Source organism: Malaclemys terrapin, chromosome 2, assembly GCF_027887155.1.
Source record: "Malaclemys terrapin pileata isolate rMalTer1 chromosome 2, rMalTer1.hap1, whole genome shotgun sequence".
Classification (NCBI taxonomy): domain Eukaryota; kingdom Metazoa; phylum Chordata; order Testudines; family Emydidae; genus Malaclemys; species Malaclemys terrapin.
The window spans coordinates 281174357-281195428 of record NC_071506.1 but is presented as its reverse complement, the minus strand read 5'-3'; the positions used below and the strand labels follow the sequence as shown (position 1 = coordinate 281195428).

The following is a 21072-nucleotide window of genomic DNA, read 5'->3' as shown; positions in this document are numbered from 1 at the left end:
AGATGCAGGCAGGGTGAAATTGCGCGGGGTGCTGAAGGAAAGGAGAAGGAGCTAGCCTGTGATGCAGAAGGAGAGGAAGCCGGTGGAGGGAGTGAGAGGGAGGGGTGTGGAAAGATGCTCTTGGAAGCATCACTTTGGATGCATGAGGGAATAAGGGAAGTCGGAGGTACAGTTTGTCATAGCCATTAGCCACTGTAAAATGGCTCCTAACTATTGGCTGCCTTTGCTTGACTGTTGACCACCTTAAACGTACAGTAGTATCCAGGTGCATCCCTCGAGCACAGGCCTGCGGAAGCAACAAGCTTCAACTAAGCAAACCTCTAACTCCTCAGAACTACCTTAAATTCACCACTCTCCACATTGGTCCTCCCTGGATAACATGCAAAGAAAACAAGCTACATGCAACCTGCTTTCTGCACCACCCATAGCCCCCCTTCGCCCAGTCCAAGTGGGGCAGGTCTCTTACCTCTATTAACTGGCTCATGGCCGCTCTGGAGTAAGACAACAGGAGGGCAGAGCACCTTCGCCAGCAGAGAGGATGCTGATCCCACGCCATCTTATTTCCTCTGTCTCTCTCTCTTGCTTGCTCTCTGTACTGGAGCCCAAGCAGGGAGGGTGATTGATAGCCAGCTAGCTTCCAGCAGCACTCTCGGCATCTGCCAGAAGCTACCCCGTACAGTCCTTTCCACTCCTTGCAGCCTTGCTTTCCAGTCCAGCAGTCGCGGTGCCAGCCTTGGGGAGTCATTAATTAATTAGATGGGTGTCGCTTACAGACTGCTCTGGGCCGAGGGGTGGCAGTGCTCTGAGCTCTAACATTGCCAGCAAGGTGGAGACTGGAGATCAGACCCCGCTCCCTAGAGAGGGAAGCTATTTACTTATTACAGCCCTGCTTCCGGACAGCCGATGACTGATTCCAGCTCTCCTGTCTTGTTTTCTCCTGGCTGGTCGATAGCAATGTCTCTTCCCTAATCAGAAGGGCGGCAAGCGGGGCTGGATTAACCTTTTGTGGGCCCCCATGGAGGCAATGGAGCATGGCGTGAGGGGGTCGGTCCCCGGAGTGAGGGGCCAGCCAGAGGGAATGGGGCATGGCAGGGGCAGCCCTGCTCCGCCCAATGCGAGGGCACGATTTACAAACCAGCAGTTGCCAGACACACAGTGGCCTGCCTGGCCCTGTGCTACCAGCGTGCCCCTTCCCCTCGAGGGCAGTCCCATGCCACACCACACAGCCACCCCCCACCCAATGCCCCCTGACTCCCTATGGCCAAAAAGCCCCCGGACCCACTATGCCCAGCGCCGCCCCCCTCCCCCAGACCCACCCACAAATGCACAGTGCCTTACACAACACCACCCCTGCCCACAGCCCCCCCACAACTGCCCAGCACCCCCCACAGAACCCCCACTCCCTAGTGCCTCAACACACACAGATCCTCCCTGCCCCTTCACAGCCCAGCACCCCCCCATACACCCCACAGACGCACTCCCCCAAGCCCGGCCTCCAGGCCGCACTGACCGGCCCTGCTGGGAGGTGACTGTGTCTGCCGGGCTGAGCCAGTAGTGCAGCCAGGGCTGGTCCCAGGTCCAGGAATTGCTCCGTCCCCTCAGGAGTGGTGCAATCAGCCAGGCCAGGGCTGATTTGCCCTGCCCTGGCCGGGGTCCCTCAAGATGCACTTGCCTGGAGTAGCCCAGCCAAGCCCGCCACACTGTTTTCTCTCCTCCCCCCCCCCTACTTCTGAGACTGGCTGGGCATCTGCACCAGTCCGGGCGGTTCAACTCCAGAGCGACAGGCGGGGCTCCACAGGTGGTGGGAAGCAGAGACTTCCCAGAGCCAGAGGTACACTGGGGTCCAGCTAGGGGGCTGAGAGGAGCAGGTGGTGGGGCCAAGGGGGTGGCGAGGAGCCCTCGGCCAGCCAGTGAGCAGGCCAAGAGGAACAAGCGGTGGGCAAGGGGAGCCAGCGGGGTCTCGGGGTGCAGTGCAAGCGGAGGAGGCCGGGGCGCCTTCTGAGCATGGGCCCGGCTCTGTGGTGCCACAGGAGCCATTGCAAACCCGGCACTGGCAGCAAGCCAAGCTCTGTGTAATCCGTGTTGTAGCTAGCTAATACTGGCAGGGTCAATAGCTGCAGAGAGGAGTTCTTAATGTGCTACATTTATCAGGCATCTTTCATCCCAAGAGACTTTGCAGCCATATGCTATCAGGCCCTATCTGATCTCAAGTCTATGCCCCTCTGAAAGCGGTTTGAACTAAGCTGGAAAAAGACACTTATTCTGGACGAAGAACCTCCCCAGCGGATGGATGTTGTCTAGGTAGAACTATAGCAGTACAAAGCTGCTGGTAAACTTCTTGATGTACATGAGCCCTAAGTAGGTTTGATCAAAGAGATGACTTGGACCGAAGACCTCCTCGGAACTCCCATATACTGCAAGAAGCTGTACTAAGTCATTGCCCAAGGGGCAGTGGATTGTTACAGGCGCCATCATGCAGATGAAACGGATACCAAGGTGTGTTAGGGAGAAGGTGGTTAAAGTTAGGGCTGGCGGGAAAACAAGAATTCCATTTCATGACAAATTTGGCTTCGTTCTAATGCAGAACAAATGAGACCTTTCAAAACTTTTAACGGGGCAGACTGCACCCTGCAATAGCTAAGTGATCAGGGCTTTCGCCTGGGATGTGAGAGCCCCAGGTTCAAGTCCCTTCTCCTCCTGTTTCAGAATGATGGCTGGTGAGACATTCTGCTGTGAGCAGGGATTAACTGGGGGGGGGCGCTCCCTCGCCATCAGGCTATTGGCCATTCAGTCTCATTTTTGACCAGAAATTCCATCCTGGACCTGAGACCAATTCAGTGCACTGGATATACATAGTGATAGGGAATCCTCTGCTCGTACATTTCCCTGCCTTATCAAGAGAAGCCATGAGGTGGCAGTGAGGAGGCAGGAAATAATACAGGAGCTGTGGCAGTGTCCTAGGCTCGTCCATTTTCCCCAAATTCCAAATGGGGTTTATGAACCCTTGGGGTAGAAGAACTAAACTAGTCCTAATTATCTCTTCTTTTTTTCCTTTTTAAAAGTCTCAGCTAGACTCCAAATCTGTTAGAATAACAATAAAATGGACCTACCATATTTTTATCAAACTTCACCTGTTTTGCTGCACCCAGGCGGGATGCAATAGACACATACTAGTGTCTTGTTTATGGCACGGAAGAGCTGCCCTTTTCAGCACAGTTCATATTTTTTTTTCCAGCAAACCTCCCAATTTCCAAACTGAAGGGAGTGTGAGGTTGACTTGCTGGGGTCTCAGGGAGTTATCGCTTCTCTAGGTACTGTTAAATTAGCCCTGCCACCAGAGAACATATCTTCAGGACTCTTAAAAATACTTCTGGACAAGCAACATCAAGTGTGCTAGGTGCTGTACAAACTTTGTAAGAGATGGCCTACTCCTGGAAAGCTTGATGAATGGCTGCTATCTTCAAATTTCCTGGAGAGCATACTCCCTAGTCGAGATCTTACCCACCCCACTGTAGTTGTGGTATTAGTACACTGGTATAGTTTTCAGGACCCAAACTCGAGTCCTTTGCAGCAAATGCACTTGGATGCTTGTTTACCAAGGGCTGCCTTTGGCTGTGGGCATTGAAAAGCAGTATTGTCATTTCCAAGGATTCCAAAATAACAAGCTAAGGCCCCCAAAATGAGATTTAAAAAAAAAAAAAAAGTTTGAGTTCTCTTTATTTGCCTTTTGACTTCCAAGTCTTTGGAGGGTTCATGATTCTCAAGCTTTTCTCTACAGCCATGAGGGCTAGAAACTCCTTGCTTCACTGAGAGCTGATTCTTATGGGATCCCCTGACTCCAGGAGCTGAAGCTTTGGGGAATATTGCAGGACTTGTGAGTTCATAGGTGCTGGAACTGCAGCACCCCCTGGCTTTAAGTGGTTTCCATTATATACAGGGTTTAGTTTGGTTAAATGGCTCTCGGCACCCCCTACTATATAAATTGTTCCAGCATCCCGTGTTTGTTTGGAGAAAGTGGCTTTATGTAACCAAGGAAAACAAAGGTATAGATCTCCCACTCATTACGCCCTCTTTGACTGGGATTTATCACAGGCCAATGGGAACTCTTCTGGGAGCCCTCATTAAGATGGGCAGCATGTTGTTTTAGTGAAACCACAGAGGCTACTCAACTTGCTGTTGTATCCAGAATCTTTGGTAACCCCCTTGGAAAAAATAAAGGACATGTCCTTCATCTTGCCAAATAAATATCTTTACCAACCAGCCTGGGCACTGTGCAGAGAAAGGGAATTCTGTTTCACGGTGGATTTTAATATTTCCAAAGTTGGGTTTCAATATGATTCTGAATAAAACCCAGATTTTGAAATTTGCCATGAAAAGGACTGGAGCCTCAGCTCTGGGGTAGTTCACCTGGTGGGCTGCCACAGAGCTGTGGACACTGGGAATCGGGGGCTGCCATGGGATTGGCATGCCCAGGCTCCTGCCTGCTGAGCTGATGGGGTGGGAGGTCTGGGAGAGTGAGAGCTTGGCAGTGCACAAGGTGAGCGGAGGAGAAGCCTAGGAGCTTGGGATGAGAGCCTGGAAGTCCTGTCAGCCCTGACTCCAGGAGCTGAAACTTTGGGGAATATTGCAGGACTTGAGTTCATAGGTGCTGGAACTGCAGCACCCCCTGGTGGACTGCTGAGGAGCTGGGCATGTGAACTAGCTGAGCTGGCAGTGTGGGTGTGATGTTTTGGTTTTTGACACTTTTATTTTCTGATGGGGAAAAATGTTTGTTCCACTGGCGATCTTCCAGCCAGCTCTACCTCGTACCAGATAACACCACATTATCATATAAAGATTAAGCGGTGATTTAGATACCATCAAGAGAAAATGAGGACGTCTGGTCCAGAGTCAAGTCCCTCTTCTGCTGTAGATAGGCTTGGAAGGATCAGATTTTTATTGGCAAATGTCAATTTTGTTGTACCCACCTTGAGACGACATTTCCATTGAAGAGGATAGAAATGTAATAATCAGCAAAGTAAGAAAAATGCTGCTGGGGACGTATTAGTTTGATGTAAGGCTATTTACTTTGTATATTGACGTGCGATGATGACGTGTTTTAATGGCTATAAAGCTTTAACTTTGAATGTCAGCATCTACTGTTGTGAGTTATTGTCTGACCCCCTCATCATTAGGGGTCTACTTAAATCTCCGCGAAATCACACATTTTTCGCGGGTTGGTCAGGGCATCAATAGCCGATTTTTGCGGCTGTGTTCATACAGTTGTATATTCCAGGCCTCCCTTATTTCTGCGCTGCCGCTGGCAGCGGTGCTCCCTTCAGAGCTGGGCACCCGGCCAGCAGCCACAGCTCTCTTGCCACCCAGCTCTGAAGCCAGTGCAGAAGTAAAGGTGGCTATACCGTGACCCCTCCCCCACAATAGACTTGCAACCCCCTTTGGGGTCAAGACCCCAAGTTTGAGAGAGGCTGTGTATTTTTACCATCGTATAGGGTAAACGTACACAAAAGACCAGCTGTCATGGTCCATTACTTGTGTTCACAGCTGCAAATGTGGTAGACCCTACTCATAATAGCCTCCAACTTGGAATTTTTAAATTGATAGATTATTTTAAGCATTTCCCCCCCAGACATTGATATTCATTGAAATAATTTTTTTTGCCAAGCCTAGTTAAATGTGTGACCTAGGGAAAGTCACTTAGCCTGTTTGTGCCTCAGTTTCCCATCTGAGCAGTGGGGATAATAGCATTGCTTTCTCTCATGGCTGCTGTGAGAATAAAGGCAGAGGAGCTCAGGCACTGGGGCGGGGGCAGAAAAGTATGCTATCTAGACTGACAGAAATAAATGGCAATTACAAAATTAACATGCAGAAGGAAGAGTATTGGCAAATGAAGGCAGGGCGTGCCCCAATGATGTATTCAACCTGAAATGTGTCCACTGGAGGAGCAGTATAGAGATTGTACATAGTATTGCTAGTCTTCATTAGTCAAATTATGACCCTGCTAAGCTATATATACCTCAGCGACCGTTTCCTTCTCTAACTATCCACGGAAGTACGATAACATCTCTGTGTCAGGGCAGAATCACTTCCCTCTCTATTTATACAGAAACCCCAAATACTGTGTCCTGTAGATACGCTTTCCTTTTAAATTCCCTAAAAGCAACTCGAGCGTCAAGTTACTTGTTTAAACATTAATGTGGAGTCGTGCCAAGCTCGGGCCGCCTGCCAGCGGTTTCCATGTTGACAAGGAATGTTTTGCAGTGCACTTTGGGATAAGACCGTGACTTCTTGGTTGTGTGTGTTTTTTTTTTTTTTTTTTTTTTTTTTTTTTTTTTTTTTAAAGCTAGTAAATAAAGTAGCTGAAAAGTCCAAACAGGCAGCCTCCTGTCAACAACTTCTCTCTCCACTCCATGGAGCTGCGTGGTCAGGCTGATAACCCGCACCCTGGTAAGGAATGCGTCTCGCTCCATTTCGGCTAGCGTGACGCTGATTTAGGACAAAATCTAGCTAGGCTGCTATTCAAGTGATATTTTGGGAAACAGAGTGGATTGTCCCAGGAGGGAGCTACATTTTTCAGAAGGGTTGGGTCACTCCTGTGGCCAAACATCTCTTTACAGCTGTGTGGGAGAGTGGTGCTGAGTGGGAGGGATCCTGCATAAGGCGCAAGACAAGGAGTTCGGGATAGAACCTGTTCTGTCAGCCAGGCTGCGGCCTTGCGGAAACTGTCATCTCTCTGCCTTTATTTGCCCAATTATAAAATGAGGACACTGCTGATTTCCTGGGTGTGTTGAGGTGAAATCCACTCGTGTTCCAAAAGCCCTTCAAAATCCTCGGAGGGCAATAACGTAGTAATTTATAATAATTTTGTCAATACAATTTTTCTCTTGCGTTGTCTCTTTATGTACTTGTATGATCACACCATAAAAACTCACCACATCCCAGACATTAATGCCTTCCCTACCTCCCAGGGAACTGTGAGGATAGAAGTGCTATGCCCATTTTACAGATGGGGGGTGGGGTGTGTGGAAGGAGAAACTGAGGCACAGTGGCCACGGTCACACCAGAAGACAGTGGCCAAGCCAGGAACAGACCACACCTCTCCTAAGCCCTGGTCTAGTCTTTTATCCACTAGTCCATCCAGCCCATCCTCACAATAGATACCAGGAACTAACCCTCTCCTTCTGCACAAGTCGGTGCCCTATTGATTTCTGCCTGACAAAAGGCATGGGAACCAACAGTAGGAGAGAAGCAGGGAGATGCATGTACCATTGAGTTGTGCCGGGGGGAGGTGAAGACCTTCTGCGAGTCCTGACCCACATCCCTTCTGCCTCTGCTGCCCACTAGTTAGCTAGTCCATTGTATTTCATGCTTTCTCCCATGCTGCCAGTATGTGTGAGCTCCTTAAATGGCCCCTCTCTCCTCTCCTAAGCCTCTCCCCTCTGCTGAGATGGGTGCTTCTGTTCGCAGTTCTGGGGTGACCTGGGTAATTCTAGACCTGTCAGTCTGACATCAATCCCAGGCAAGATAATGGAGCAGCTGATATAGGACGCGATTAATGAAGAATTAGAGGAGGGTAATATAATTAGTGACCATCAATGTGGGTTTATGGAAAATAGACACCATCAAACTAATTTGATATATATCTTATTTAAAAAAAGTCTGGTGATTGAAGATAATAGTGTTGATGTAATATATTTAGGCTTCTGTAAGGTGCTTGACTTGATATTGCATTGCCGGCGCCCCTGGCTGCCCGGCGCCCAGAGCTGCCCCTCCTCCTTCTCAAAAAAACAAAAAAACCCCAAAGAGCATAGGCCATACTTACAGGATGGGAGACTCTGTCCAGGGTAGCCGTGACTCTCTGAAAGAGTTGTGGTGGATAATCAGCGGAACATGAGCTCCCACTGCAATGCTGTAGCCAGAATGGCTAATGAGATCCTGGGATGCATAAACAGGAGACTCTCAGGTGGGTGTACAGAGGTTATTTTACCTCTGTATTTGACACTGGTGCAACTGCTGCTGGAATCCTGTGTCTATCCCAGTGGCCACTGTTCAAGAAGAATGTCGATTAAACTTGAGAGGCTCAGAGACGAGCCATGAGACTGATTTAAAGGATCAGAAAACCTGCTTTATAGTGAGGGACTCAAGAAGTTCAGTCTACTTAGTTTAACAAAGAGGAGGTTAAGGGGTGACTTGATTAGTCTAAGTATCTACATGGGGAACAACTCTTTAATAATGAGCTCTTCCGTCTAGCAGAGAGAGGTTTAACGCTGTCCAGTGGCTGGAAATTGAAGCTAGACAAATTCAGACTAGATATAAGGTGTAACTTTTAACAGTGAGGGTAAGTAACCATTGGAACAATTTATCAAAGGTTGTGGTAGATTGGCCATCACTGACCATTTTTAAATCAAGACTGGATGTTTTTCTAAGCGATGGGCTCTAGGAACTGTTTGCGGGAAGTTCTCTGGCCGGCATTCTACAGGAGGTCAGACTAGATGATCACAATGGTCCCTTCTGGCCTTGGGATCTATGGATCTGTTGTTGATTTGATTTACCTGTGCTCTGGATTATATTCTGCCAGGTAGCAATTCCAGCCCTGCAAAACTCTGCTGTTTCAGTTCACTGGAGTCTGTCCTCCTGTCTCACCCTAAATCTCATGAGGGCTGCATTTGAATGAAATAAAAATAATCCTCTAAACCCCAATGAAAACTACCAAATTTTGCTGCCCCATTAGGATCAAATTCTGTCAACATCCTAGAACATGACTTGACTTGTGCAAATGCATCCCCCAGTTGACTGATGTGATGATGAGCTTTTCCACATACTTGGCTCATCACCAGTTCACACTTAAGCTTTGCTTGGCTTCAGGTTGTGTTAGGAAATTCCCAGCACATCCCTTTATAGAACTGGAAGGGACCTTGAGAAGTCATTTAGTCCAGTCCCCTGCACTCAAGGAGAGACTAAGTATTATCTAGACCATCCCTGACAGGTGTTTGTCCAACCTGCTCTTAAAAATTCCCAAAGATGGAGATTCTACAACCTCTCTAGGCAATTTATTCCAGTGCTTAACAACCCTGACAGTTCGGAAGATTTTCCTAATATCCAACATAAGACACCCTTGCTGCAATTTAAGCCCATTGCTTCTTGTCCTGTCCTCAGAGGGTAAGAAGAACAATTTTTCTCCCTCCTCCTTGTAACAACCTTTTATGTACTTGAAAACTGTTCTCATGTTTCCTCTTCTCCAGACTAAACAAACCCAATTTTTTCAACCTTCCCTCATAGGTCATGTTTTCTAGACCTTTAATCATTTTTGTTGCTCTTCTCTGGACTTTCTCCAATTTGTCCACATCTTTCCTGAAATGTGGCACCCAGAACTGGACACAATACTCCAGTTGAGGCCTAATCAGCGCGGAGTAGAGCGGAAGAATTACTCCTCCTTTGTCAAGAGCTGGACAGAGAGGTTTGCATAAAACAGGAATACAAGTAAACAACTTTAGGGGCTTCGATAATTCCCCGTTCCTCTCCTTTCTGAGATCTGATTCCATTTGTGAAGGAGAAGGTCTGGCTTGGGATCTCAAGTCCCCTGAGAACCGCTGTCTTCAAAGCCACATCGTTCTGGGGCTGCTTTGAATGAGATATGAACCAGAATGCATTGGCTGATTGGAAGCACTGGGACTTAGCCTAACCTCCTGAGATACATTTTTAGCAAGGCTAGGAGGTAGCTCATTTGGAAAAAAGATTTGTACCAAGGTGTGGATTAGTTTTCCTTGAATGCGTTCATCCCTGTCATCTTAAGTAGAGCATTATTGAACTGTGGTGTACGCTAAGGTTCTGCTAATGTAACAATGCACCTGACAGGTCCTCTGTGGGAACTGAGCCTGGGACACCTGGATCTAAAAGCAAGCTCCATTTGCTTGGAGGAAGTAGCATAAGAATAGCCAGATTGGATCAGGCCAATGGTCCATCTAGCCCAGTATCCTGTCTTCAACAGTAGCCGGTACAAGGTGCTTCAGAGGGAATGAACAGAACAGGGCAATTATCAAGTGATCCATCCCCTGTCATCCAGTCCCAGCATCTGGTTGGCAGTCAGAGGCTTAGGAACACCCAGAGTATGGGATTGCGTCCCTGACCATCCCAACTAATAGCCATTCATGGATCTATCCTTCATGAACTTATCTAGTTTTTTGAACCCACTATACTTTTGGCCTTCACAACATCCCCTGGCAATGAGTTCCACAGGTTGACACAGCATTGTGTGAAGTACTGCCTTATGTTTGTTTTAAACCTGCTGCCTATTAATTTAATTCGGTGATCCCTTGCCCTTGTATTATGAGAAGGGGTAAATAATATTTTCTCCACCAGTCATGATTTTATAGACCTCTATCATATCCCCCCTTAGTAGTTTCTTTTCCAAGCTGAACAGTCCCGGTCTCTTTAGTTTCTCTGCATAGGGAAGCTGTTTTGTAACGCAATCATTTTTGTTGCCCTTCTCTACATCTTTTCCAATTCTAATATGGCTTTTTGAGATGGGGATGACCAGAACTGCACACCGCATTCAAGGTGTGGGCATACTGTGGATTTATATAGCGGCAATATGACATTTACTGTCTTATTATCGATCCCTTTCCTAATGGTTCCTAACATTGTTTACTTTTTTGACTGATGCTGTGCATTGAGCCGATATTTTCAGAGAACTATCCACAATGACTCCAAGATCTTTCTTGAGTGGTAACAGCTAATTTAGACCCCATCATTCTGTAGGTATAGTTGGGAGTGTTTTTTCCATACTTTGCATAAACTTCTTGGCATGGGTTATTACACTAACCATGCAGGGATCATAATCTGACACAGGGATGACATCTCTTCTCCCCCGTCCCCAAATCCTCCGGGGACACCCCCCCCCCCCCCCCCCGTTCTTCAGAAGCAGTCTGGAAGGAAGGGTGGATGATGAAATGTTACTTATAGTGAGGAGAGGCAAGGCTTCTCAATTGTTGTGACCTGAGCAGGGCCGAGGTTTTGTGAATGCACTGACTTAATCCCAAGTGTGAGCTGCTGGGGATGGCTCTGTACAGCTCCAGGCTTCAGTGGTGCCTTCAGCTGAAGCAGTGACACATTGTCTTCAGTAAGGTTATTCCTAGAAACCAAAAATCACCCCGAACTAAAACTTAAATAACCAATAGTTCCTGTAAGATGATCCGGCGCTGCCCTTGGATTGTCTGCAAACCACTCCCTCTGGTGCTGACTCAGCATGTCATCAGCTGCCCTGACACCTCTTTCCTCCCTGCCTCCCCCAGGGCAGAGAAGAATGAGTTTCTGCACTCCCACAGAACAGAGGAACTTGAGCTATAAACCAACTTCCTTAAAGCCCCAACGGGGGGTGGAGGGGAAAATAACTCTGTCATTACCGAAAACCCTCTTTGGGGACACAGGGCCACATCCTGAGCGGATGCAACCCAGGCTAGTTCCCTTGGAGGGTCTGGTCTGTGGTGTCGGTTTCTAGAATCATGAACATGTGGCAGTAGGATGAGATTTTTCCATTACCTGCTGTCAGAGCTGTAAATGCCTTTGTGACCCAAGGACCTCCTTGATGCCAACTGGTGGGGGGCATACGAGTTACAGAGATCCAATGCGGGGTGGAGGGTAGCTCACCAAAGCGTCATGTAGGTTTTCAGCACACTGGTCAGAATAATCTTTGCAAAATGTATGTGTGGAGAATGCCTAAGATGTGGGTGGGAAACGTATATGCTCAAGGCCTTGTAGTTCAAGGTACCATGACTTGAGACAGACTTCTCCAGACCAGAGGTGGGAGATCCTCATCTGGAATGTTGTGTATTGTGTGTCCTACAATAGAAGTCTATTAGCATAGGAAATCAAATGCTAATTTACAGCTTGTGGGGACTTCAGAAGGAAAACTAACCAGAAGAGAGAAACAGCCTGAGGGCCCGAAGGGAGGAGACCAAAGCTCTCAGCTGATACCTCTGAGGGTGCAGAAAGAAACCTGGGCAGTGGACATCTGTCAGAGAGAAGCAAGCTGCCAGGGAGCTTGGCCTCAGGAAAGCAAGATCTTAGCCATTCTGGGTGAAAGACGCTGTGAAGAAGGACTTGGGGGTAAACAGTGCCTTATTAGACAACCGTGCGTCTTGTTAGCTGAGTTTGGGCTCTAGCCTGTGTTGTGATTTTTGTTCTTACAAACCTTTCCTTTGTTCTGAGTATTTGTTTGCGATCGTATGAATTTGTTCTTTGTTGAATAAGCAAGAGGAAGTTTTCTCAATAAACAGCTCTAAGTGCTGCATGTGGAGCTGTGTGCTAAGGGGTAGGCTGCGGTGCCCTGGGGAACCACAAGCCTGATAATTCTGTGTCCAGTGGATAAGGGGCTGGACACCGCAGGGGGATGCTTGGAGGGCTCAGGCAGGCTCCAATCCCTGTGTCTGGCCTTCCTGAGGGACAGCAAAGCCTGCGAGGCTGAGTGGGGGGTGCTTATGCTTCAGGAGGCTGGGACAGCCAGGGAGCTGAGCCCTGGTAGGTACAGGTAACGCTTCCCCACGCTTAAGGCAGGTACAGTGAGGTGCCTTAAAGGCTGGGTACCCCAGGATGTCCTTTGATAGGCAGGGGATGTTCCATGCAAATGTGCTGCTCCCAAAGGCCTTGATAGAAAAGGATTTGGAACTAGGCGGCTTTTCAATATGGAAGTTGGATCTCCCTGTTCTCAGAAGTGGGCTGTAGTCCACGAAAGCTTATGCTCTAATAAATTTGTTAGTCTCTAAGGTGCCACAAGTACTCCTGTTCTTTTTTCCTGTTCTCCTGCACTCCCATCCAGCTGGGCGAGGAGGGGAGGCTGGTAGCTGCTTGTATTATGACTAGAGACTGCAACTGAGATTGCAGGGCTCTGTTGTGCTAGAAAATGAACATACATAGAACAGGAGACACTGAAGAAAGTCTAGCTAGAAAAGGTGGGAGGGGAAACAGAGGCAGAGAGATTAAGGGACTTTGGTAAAGTGACACAGCAGGCAAGTGGCAGAACCAGGGATAGGACACAGGCCGGGGCCTTATCCACTATACCAGAGTACAGACCTGGAGTGAGTACATCATTCAATCCTTCATCCCGGAGTCTTCAAATCCAAGAATGGCTGAAGACCTTGGAGGATGGGCGGGTGCAAAGCTTGTGTAACTGTGGCATGGTGGTGTGTGGGGAGTGAGTGGCAGAGGAGTGAAGCCAGGCCTGGGGAAGAAGGGGAGGTGGACAGTGGGAGTAAAGGCGCCGCTGAGAACTCGTGGGAAGGTACTAGGAATTCATGTTGTGTCATGGTGGTGACTGTCTGCCGTGGACAGTCATACAGGATGGATGGTTGGTCTCATGGCTGAAGGACAGGACCAGGTCAAATCAGAATGCCTGGGGTCTATTTCTGGCTGTGCCATCAACTTCCTGCGTGAGCTGGTCAGGAATGATGAACATCTGTATGTTGCTGAAAATTAGTTTTGTTGGTCTTCCATTTGGAACATCAGAATGAAGGATTCATTTTGGATGCAGTGTTGTAGCAGTGCTGGTCCCAGATCAGGGATGGCAGAGCCTTTCCAAAAGTGGGGGGGCCAGGGACCCCCTCCTCATCCCCCGACACCCCTCCTCTTCCCTTGGAGGCTCCGCCCCCTGCCCTAGGAGGCGGGGTGTGTGTGTGTGCGCGAGAGCAGCCCCCTGTCTCTCTGCCCCCTCAGGCCCGCTGTCCAGGGCAGGTGGAGGGACGCAGGCTCCCTACAGCTGCCCACGTGGTTCTTACCCCGATCCGGCTCTGGCCTGAGGATAGGGCCTCAGAGTTGCAGCCTGGGCGTGGTAAGAGCCATGCGAGCAGCTGTGGGGAGCGGCGGTGCAGACCCTCCATCCGCCCTGGGTGGCGGGGACACGGGCTGGGAGCTGCTCTCGGGGGGGGGGGGGGAAGGAGGGGGGGTCCGCATGGCTCCCACAACTGCACGGGCTCCACCAGCTGTTGGCCTGGCTGAGGAGGGGGTGGGACCTCAGGGGGGGAAGAAGTGAGGAAGGGAGCAGGGTCAACCATGGAGAAACATGGACAGCCAGGCCCATCCCTTTTCAAAAAGGGGGAGGGCCATGGCCCCCTGACCCTCCCATTCCGGCACCACTGTCACAGATGTTAAAGACCAGGTGGGTGAGGCTCTGAGGGTATGTCTACTCCGTAATTAGTCACCCAGCTGGCTTGGGCTGGGGGGCTGTTTAACTGTGATGTAGACCTTCAGGCTCAGGTAGGAATCTGGGCTCTAGGACCCTGCGAGGTGAGAGGGTCCCGGAGCTCAGGCTGCAACCCCAGCCCAAATGGCTTTGTTTACACTGCAATTAAACAGCCCCTTAGCCTGAGTCAGCCTGCACCGGCCAGGGCCAGCCGCAGGTGCCTAAGTGCAGTGTAAACCTACCCACAGCATCACAGCTCAATACAAGGTGGAACAGATTCTTTAGTGTAAGTAGATAACACATTTCAAGGGACCATTCAAGGGGAAGTGGCCCATTAACACCCTTTCCAGTGCGAAGGGGGGGCAGGGCAGGGGGAGAGGGGGAAGGCAGCTTGGTGGGGAGGGGCTGTTAGTAGCTTTTAGATTGTTTGTTTGTAATAAGCCATAAATCAGCATCTCTATTCAGTCCATGATTTTTAGTATCTAGCGGAGTTATGAATTTAAGCTCCCAGGCTCTTCTTTTGAAGGTGTTGTGCCGGTTCCCTTCGAAAATGAGAACTGAGATCCGCTGTAGCCGGATTGTTTTGGAAGTATGCACCTGCAAGTGTTTTCGTTGCACCCATGTGTTTATTGAGGCACTTAGCGCACTGGATGAGTCCAGAGTTCATTGAGCTCTGGAGGGTGTCACGACCATCTGCTTGTAAAGTAGTGGAGGATGATTCCCCTGTGGCCTGGTGGGTGGTGGGTAGGGTTGCTAACCCTCCCGGTTTCCCCAGGAGTCTCCCAGAATCAGACCCTATCTCCCGGAGGCTACTGCAGCCAAACTGGGAGATTTTGGGTGCTAACTGTCCGGCGGCACAGCAGGGCTAAGGCAGACTCCTGCCAGCCCTCGCTCCACTCTGCACCTGGAGGCGGCCGGCAACGGCACTGTCTGTGTGGCCCTTGGGAGGGTCAGGGGTCTCTGCGCACTGCCCCTGCCCCGAGCGCCAACTCCACAGCTCCCATTGGCTGGGAACTGCGGCCAATGGGAGCTGTGGGGGCAGTGCCTGCAGGCTGGGAGCTCCCTGCCCCTGTCTAGGAGCCACTGCCAGAGGGATGTGCAGGTCACTTTCAGGAGCCGCCCGCGGTAAGCGCCGCCACACCCCAACCCCCTGTCCCAGCCCAGAGCCCGCACCCTGCACCCAAACTCTCTCTGCCAGAGCCCACACCCCTGCCCCAGGCTCAGCCCGGAACCACCTCCTACACAGGGCTGGTCCACAACATTTTGGCACCTGAGGCGGGGAGCTCAAATGATGCCCCCATGTCCCCTCGCAGCAGACACAATTTTCTACACTCTGGGTCCTAGTGGCGCGCCCCCCTCCCTCTCCCCCAGTCTGGCACCTAAGGTGGCCGCCTCAGTTTGCCTCAAGGTAAGGCCAGCCTTGCTCCTACACTCCGAACCCTTCAGCCCCAGCCCAGAGCCCGCACTCCCTCCTGCACCTCAACCCCCTGCCCCAGCCTGGTGACAGTGAGTGAGGGTGGGGAAGAGCAAGCGACGGGGGTAGGGGGCTGGAGTGAGTGGGGGCAGGGCCTCAAAGAAGGGGCGGGGCCTTGAGGAAGGGGGCAGGGCAAGGGTGTTTGGGTTTGTGCCATTAGCCCCTAGTGGTGGGGCATGCTAATGCTATGAGCTTTGAGATTCTCTGATTAAAAGTACCAGCTGGCTCTGCAGTTGGAAGTTCAGACTGGTTTCTGTTGGGTTCAGATCCCTGCCCAGCCCTGCCTGAGAGAAATGTGTTCATACAAGGAGCATGGAACACAATAGCCCTGTAAATAAAGCAACCCCTTGCGTGGTGCACCAGAAAGACTATTTCTGCTCGGTGATGTACCACCAGGGAAAGTGACTTCTCTTCAAGCCGCGGACCAAACACGTCAATTGGATGTTTCAAAAGCAGCTCCTAGGAGTTGGTCCAAAGCAAATATAGCTCCCTATGCTCCGCCCTTGGACTTCCTGAGCGGGTGAAAACAGGAAGCAAAAGTTTTCCTTTAAGAAGAGCTATGCCGCTTATGATACCCTGCCATCCCATTGCACCTTGGAGCAAAATCTCTTCTCCCACCTTTTAGTTAGGTGTATTCTCCCCATTTGACAGGGGGGGGGGGAGAAACTGAGGCACAGATAGAACAGGAGTACTTGTGGCACCTTAGAGACTAACAAATTTAAGGTGCCACAAGTACTCCTGTTCTTTTTGAGGATACAGACTAACACGGCTGCTACCCTGAAACCTGTCAAAATGAGGCACAGATGTAACCTGTTAAGTGACTTGACCAAGGAAACATATGGCAGAGCCGAGAATAAGACCTAGATTTCTTGGCGTGGAACCCTGCATTTAACCCCAAACCCCTTCATCTTGCCATAAGTTTATGGATCGAATCTGAGGGTGACATTAAGGACCTAAGAGGCTGGAAAAGAAGAGGGACCTATCTTGCGGTATAGGATTGTTCCCTGCTTTGCGTATACCTGCATGCCTTATATGGACTGCTTGCTGCACAGCCGAGCTGGGCAAGTCACCCTCGCTGAAGTGGACAGTGAATTATGGTGCAGGTGCTGTGCTGAAAAGGACCGTGGAGTTCCGGGGGAGCAGGGAGGAAGTCAGTATAATAAATCACTCTCAACAAAGGCTCCCCCAGCCTGGACACCCCTCCACTCTCCTTTGTGCAGTGGGCATCCTCCGAGTGATGGCCTGATGAGCCCTGAACCTCCTGTGCTAGTAAGTTCCTGCGGCGTGTAAATCCTCCAGCTGGGGAGGAAAGCCAGTGAATTGTAGCGTCGGCGCGTCTGGGGAATCAGAGAATGGGGCTTTGTTCCTGCTCTCCAGCGCTCCCTGAAGCAGGCTGGGACAGTGCGGGGCTTTGTTTAGCAGCACTCGTGGGGTAGGCTTGCTGCCTGATGAAGGATTGCACGGATTTGTTAATTATGGATGGATTGATTAGAAAAGCTGAAGGGCTTTTGGGCAGAGGGCTCTGGTAGGTTGAAGGGCAGCGGGAGGTGGGGGGGTGAGGAGGTGTGGTTAACAAAAATCTTCCCTTGCTGGTGACCGCATGAAGGTGTAGTGGCTTGTGTGCTGCAGGGGGAACACGTGCATCATGTAAGCATATTTAGTGTGCAACAGACATGTGCGCAGTGTGTTTTGAATAGCAATGGCTCTCCTGTTTCCCCGTGCTTTGATCTGACTCTCATGCTGCTCTTAACAGCAGAAGCCAGGCAAGTGTGAAAATTGCCGAGCAAGGTAAATGATGCAAGGTGAAGGATCATGGAAAGCACCGAAATACACAGGAGGAGGGGGCAATACGTTGCCTGGAGCTGGGGAGATATTGGACGTGGTGATCCAGGGGATGTAACTTAGTGGAGAGGAATTCATTGAACGACTTTCCCTTTAAATCATACTTCTATTTTACATGCCTCTAACATGCATTAAACAGTAATTGACACATTGGATTGAAGCGACAGGCGTTTTTTGTTTCTAAGCAACTGGAGAACAAAGGTAATGAGCAGCCAATGCCTAGCTTCCCTTTGAGGGTTTGGTAATTCTATCTCTGGGCCCTGTGTCTCTTGTACACAGGCCTGGATCTGTGTTTCAGCAAAGTAGGCAACTTGCTGTGGGAGGGAGGAAAGGAGCTGTGGGTGTGGTGATCAGAGACTCTGGTAGTTGAGCGCTCAGAAGCCCAGAGGAACTGAAGCCGCAGCAGCCCAAGGAAAACATGATTGTTCATCTTATGTAAAGTAAGTTATTTTAGCCACCAGTGTGTACGTTAAAGCTGCCTTGGCTTGACCTTAAATGGCCAGATTGCATGAGGGAGTGTTTTAGGTTACTCTCCCCGGATTAAATAGACAAGGTAAAATGCAGTTGAAATCTTTTTGAACGTGGAGAGCCCTTTAATTGTGCCAGTGGTGGTAGAATTCAGTGCATTTCCTGGAGTGTCTGCCACAGGCAGGGTTTATTGGCATTCTGCTTTCTTATCAAGGGGAGGGAGGGCTCAAGGTGTCTTAATTAGGGGCGGGGGGAATGGGGTGGATATTGGTGCTACTGGTGAATGTAAGATACACAGCACTGGAAGAGAACTGAGTTCTCAGCAGTGTCACAAGGTTAAAATAGGAGCCCTGAGACTTCTTAGGAGAAACACAAGATGACCCTGGCAAAAGGAGGGGGGAGAATCTAGCTGGAGCCACCTTTCCTCAGCAGACCGATTGGAGCCTGTTTGTGTGGGAACTTGTTCCTGTCTCGAATGAGACAGACCCGGACGAGGCAGGAAGCACCGATTTTTACCTGGGATCAGTAGCTTGGTGAAGCCAGATTCAGAACCCTGCATGCAGCTCAGGATTGGAGCCTCCCTGGCTGAGCAAAAACAAATACCAGGCTTATTAGTCACAGTGGAAGAGCGTGCCTGGGTGCTCTGCAAATGGCACAATTGCTGTCATTCTCCCGACGAGTTTACTGCAAAGTTTTAGACTAGCCTGGTGTGATTGCAAGCCCGGCTGGAACGTTTTGGAATGCAGGTGAACTTTTGGTATCTTAAAAGCCTCTCCAAACCCTGATTGCAGGTAAACTGTCTTGCCAGGTTGCATTGGCTTTATTTGCAGTCCAGTAGCTCTCAGAGGTCTCCTCAAAATCCCAAAGTGGCCTGTTGTGCTAGGTGCTGTACAGACACCTGGTGAGCTCTCGTCCAAATGGAGGGTGGTCTAATCCTTCTCTGGAGGAGAAGGGGATCAGTGTTAATAGTCCTGTACTAAGTGGCCCGTTTCCGTGCTGATGAGTTTAGAGGTCTGACACATCGCAGAGCGTGGATGGCCCAGTGGTTGAGACACTAGCCTAGGACTTGGGTTCACGTTCCTGCTCTTGGGCTCAAGTTCATGCCACAGGCTTCCTGCAGGACCTTGGGCAGGCTGCTTATTCTTGGGACCTGCGTTCCCCCGTCTGTAAAATGGGCACTGCCCTGCCTCACAGGAGCGTCGTGAGGATAAATACACTACTGGTTATGAAGCACGGGGATGCAATGGTGATGGGTGCCATATAAGTATCTTAGGTAGCACAGTTCTGTTTCATGGACTCTTTCGTGACCGCTCCCACAATGCTCTGGAGCTATCGCATGGGGTGGCCAGACTTACATATGGCAATCTTAAGAAATTCAAGTGCCAGGGTGCACCTGTGTGGGTCAGGGCTTCAGCCCCACTCCTGCTGAAGTCCCAAGCCCTGGCAGCTGTGCCCTGCTGGGCAGAAGCCCTCAGACCCTACTCCCCACTGGGCCGAAGCTCCTACCTCCCCCGCCACCCTGCTGCAAGGCAGAGGTCCCGAGCTACCCCCACCCCCTGCAGTTTGGTAGGTGGAGAATCGGGGGTGGGGGGGCTCCGTGAGTTGCACTTTAACTGTAAAAGAGCCACATGTGGCTTGTGAGCCAGTTTAGCCAGCCCTGCTATAGCAGGAACTGACAGCGGAGAGATGAGATGGAGCTGCGGGAAGAAGGCAGTTCAGGGTAGGGGAGTTTGAGGGTGGATTAGCAGGCCCCCCCCCACCCCCCAGTGGGTCGCTGCTGGGGTTTGATGGGCAGCAGAGACCACTGCCTTACAGATTGCTGGCACCTGACTGGCACTTGCAGCCGCTAAGATTGGTGCTCATCTTACCTGCCTTCCTTTTAAGGACAGGAGGGAAGCCAAGAGACACCGTGAGGAGCAGGGGAGAAGCGGCACTGTTGTAATATGCTTAACTGCTCTGAATTGTTTTCGCTGGCACTGTGGGGAAGTTCTCGCCCGTCTGCAATTCACAGGCCTCGCTCTCTTTGGAGAGAAGTCGTTTAGGGCCTGATCCAAAGCACGTTGTTTATGGAAAGACTTTCACCCACTTCCGCGGGCTCTGGCTCCGGCCCAGACGCTCTGCCTCTCTCCAGTCTTTGAGAACAGATGTTGCTTTCAAAGGCTAAGCCGAGAGCCTAGTTCCCTCATCAAGAGCAGCGCAGGCAAACTTTGTGTAGGGACCAGGTGGGAAGCGGGCCTAGATCGAGGGGGGGCTGGAATCCTCTCCTTCCAGTGTCCAATACAAAGGCTGGACCCTGGCATCCGGGCAGGTGGGCTGCAGGCTTTAGGGTTGTCAACAGTCCTGTATTACAAGGGATGCCGCTTATTTACATGGAAAATTGCCTGTCCTGTACTAAATCTGTACGGGACACCCTTTGTCCTGTATTTCAACATATTAAAACTAGTCTCCTGACGTAAAGTCAGTCGTCTTCTTATGTTGGTGTCCAAGGCTATAAAGTTTGTACAATTAGACAGTGTAGTAATGCAGAATCGGTCCCGTGACTTACTGAACCAATGTACCTATAGGGCAGCGGTTCCCAAACTATGGGGCATGCCCCCCGGGGGAGGGGGAAGCATGGTAAGCTTATTGTGGGGGGAGAGGGGGAACGGGACACGAAGCCCTGACGGGCCATGCTGAAAGGCTGGAGTCAGGAGCGGGCTCTGTCCGGCAGGGGAAACGGACAGGGCTCTGTGCTGGTGGTCTCGGCTGCCAGGACCAGGTTCCCTGCCCTGCCCTCCATGTTCCCTGCCTGCCGCAGCAGCCACCAACTAGCAGTTATGCTCCTCTACTGGGGATGTTGGTGGGCACTCTGCAAGTGGGGAACAGAAGACAACACCCCAGGAGTACCGAGCCCCCTGCCAGACAGCCCCTTCAGCGCAGCTCCAGGCCACGCAGCCCCATCCACTTACCCTGCCAGACAGAGCTGGTGCAGGGAAAGCAGACAGGGCCATGCTCAAGGGCTATAGTCAGGAGGGGGCCCTGTCCAGCAGGGGGTCAGTACTCCCAGGTGCATCTTTCCACTCCCCTCCCGACACCAGGCCGTGTAGTGCTGCCCTGTTCGCTTCCCCTGCGCGGGTGG

The 21072-nt window shown here is 50.6% G+C and overlaps 2 protein-coding genes across 4 annotated transcripts in view; one reads left to right on the top strand and one right to left on the bottom strand.

The window, feature by feature from the left end:
• The window catches only part of TMIE (transmembrane inner ear), a 78586-nt gene extending 77868 nt beyond the window's left edge, over positions 1-718 (bottom strand). Inside the window, exon 1 of the mRNA XM_054019922.1 lies at positions 467-718. Coding sequence (XP_053875897.1) covers positions 467-556 — 90 coding nt within the window. The 5' untranslated portion in view covers positions 557-718. The remainder of the gene's footprint in view (positions 1-466) is intronic.
• A 5666-nt stretch (positions 719-6384) lies between these two features.
• ALS2CL (ALS2 C-terminal like) overlaps positions 6385-21072 on the top strand; it is a 62045-nt gene continuing 47357 nt past the window's right edge. For 2 of the 3 annotated variants that reach the window (XM_054016732.1, XM_054016730.1), the window contains exon 1: positions 17845-17926. The gene's annotated coding sequence lies outside the window, so the exon portion shown is untranslated. Of the gene's footprint in view, positions 6445-17844; positions 17927-21072 lie in introns of those variants that run through there. The other variant, XM_054016731.1, reaches the window with a different exon arrangement.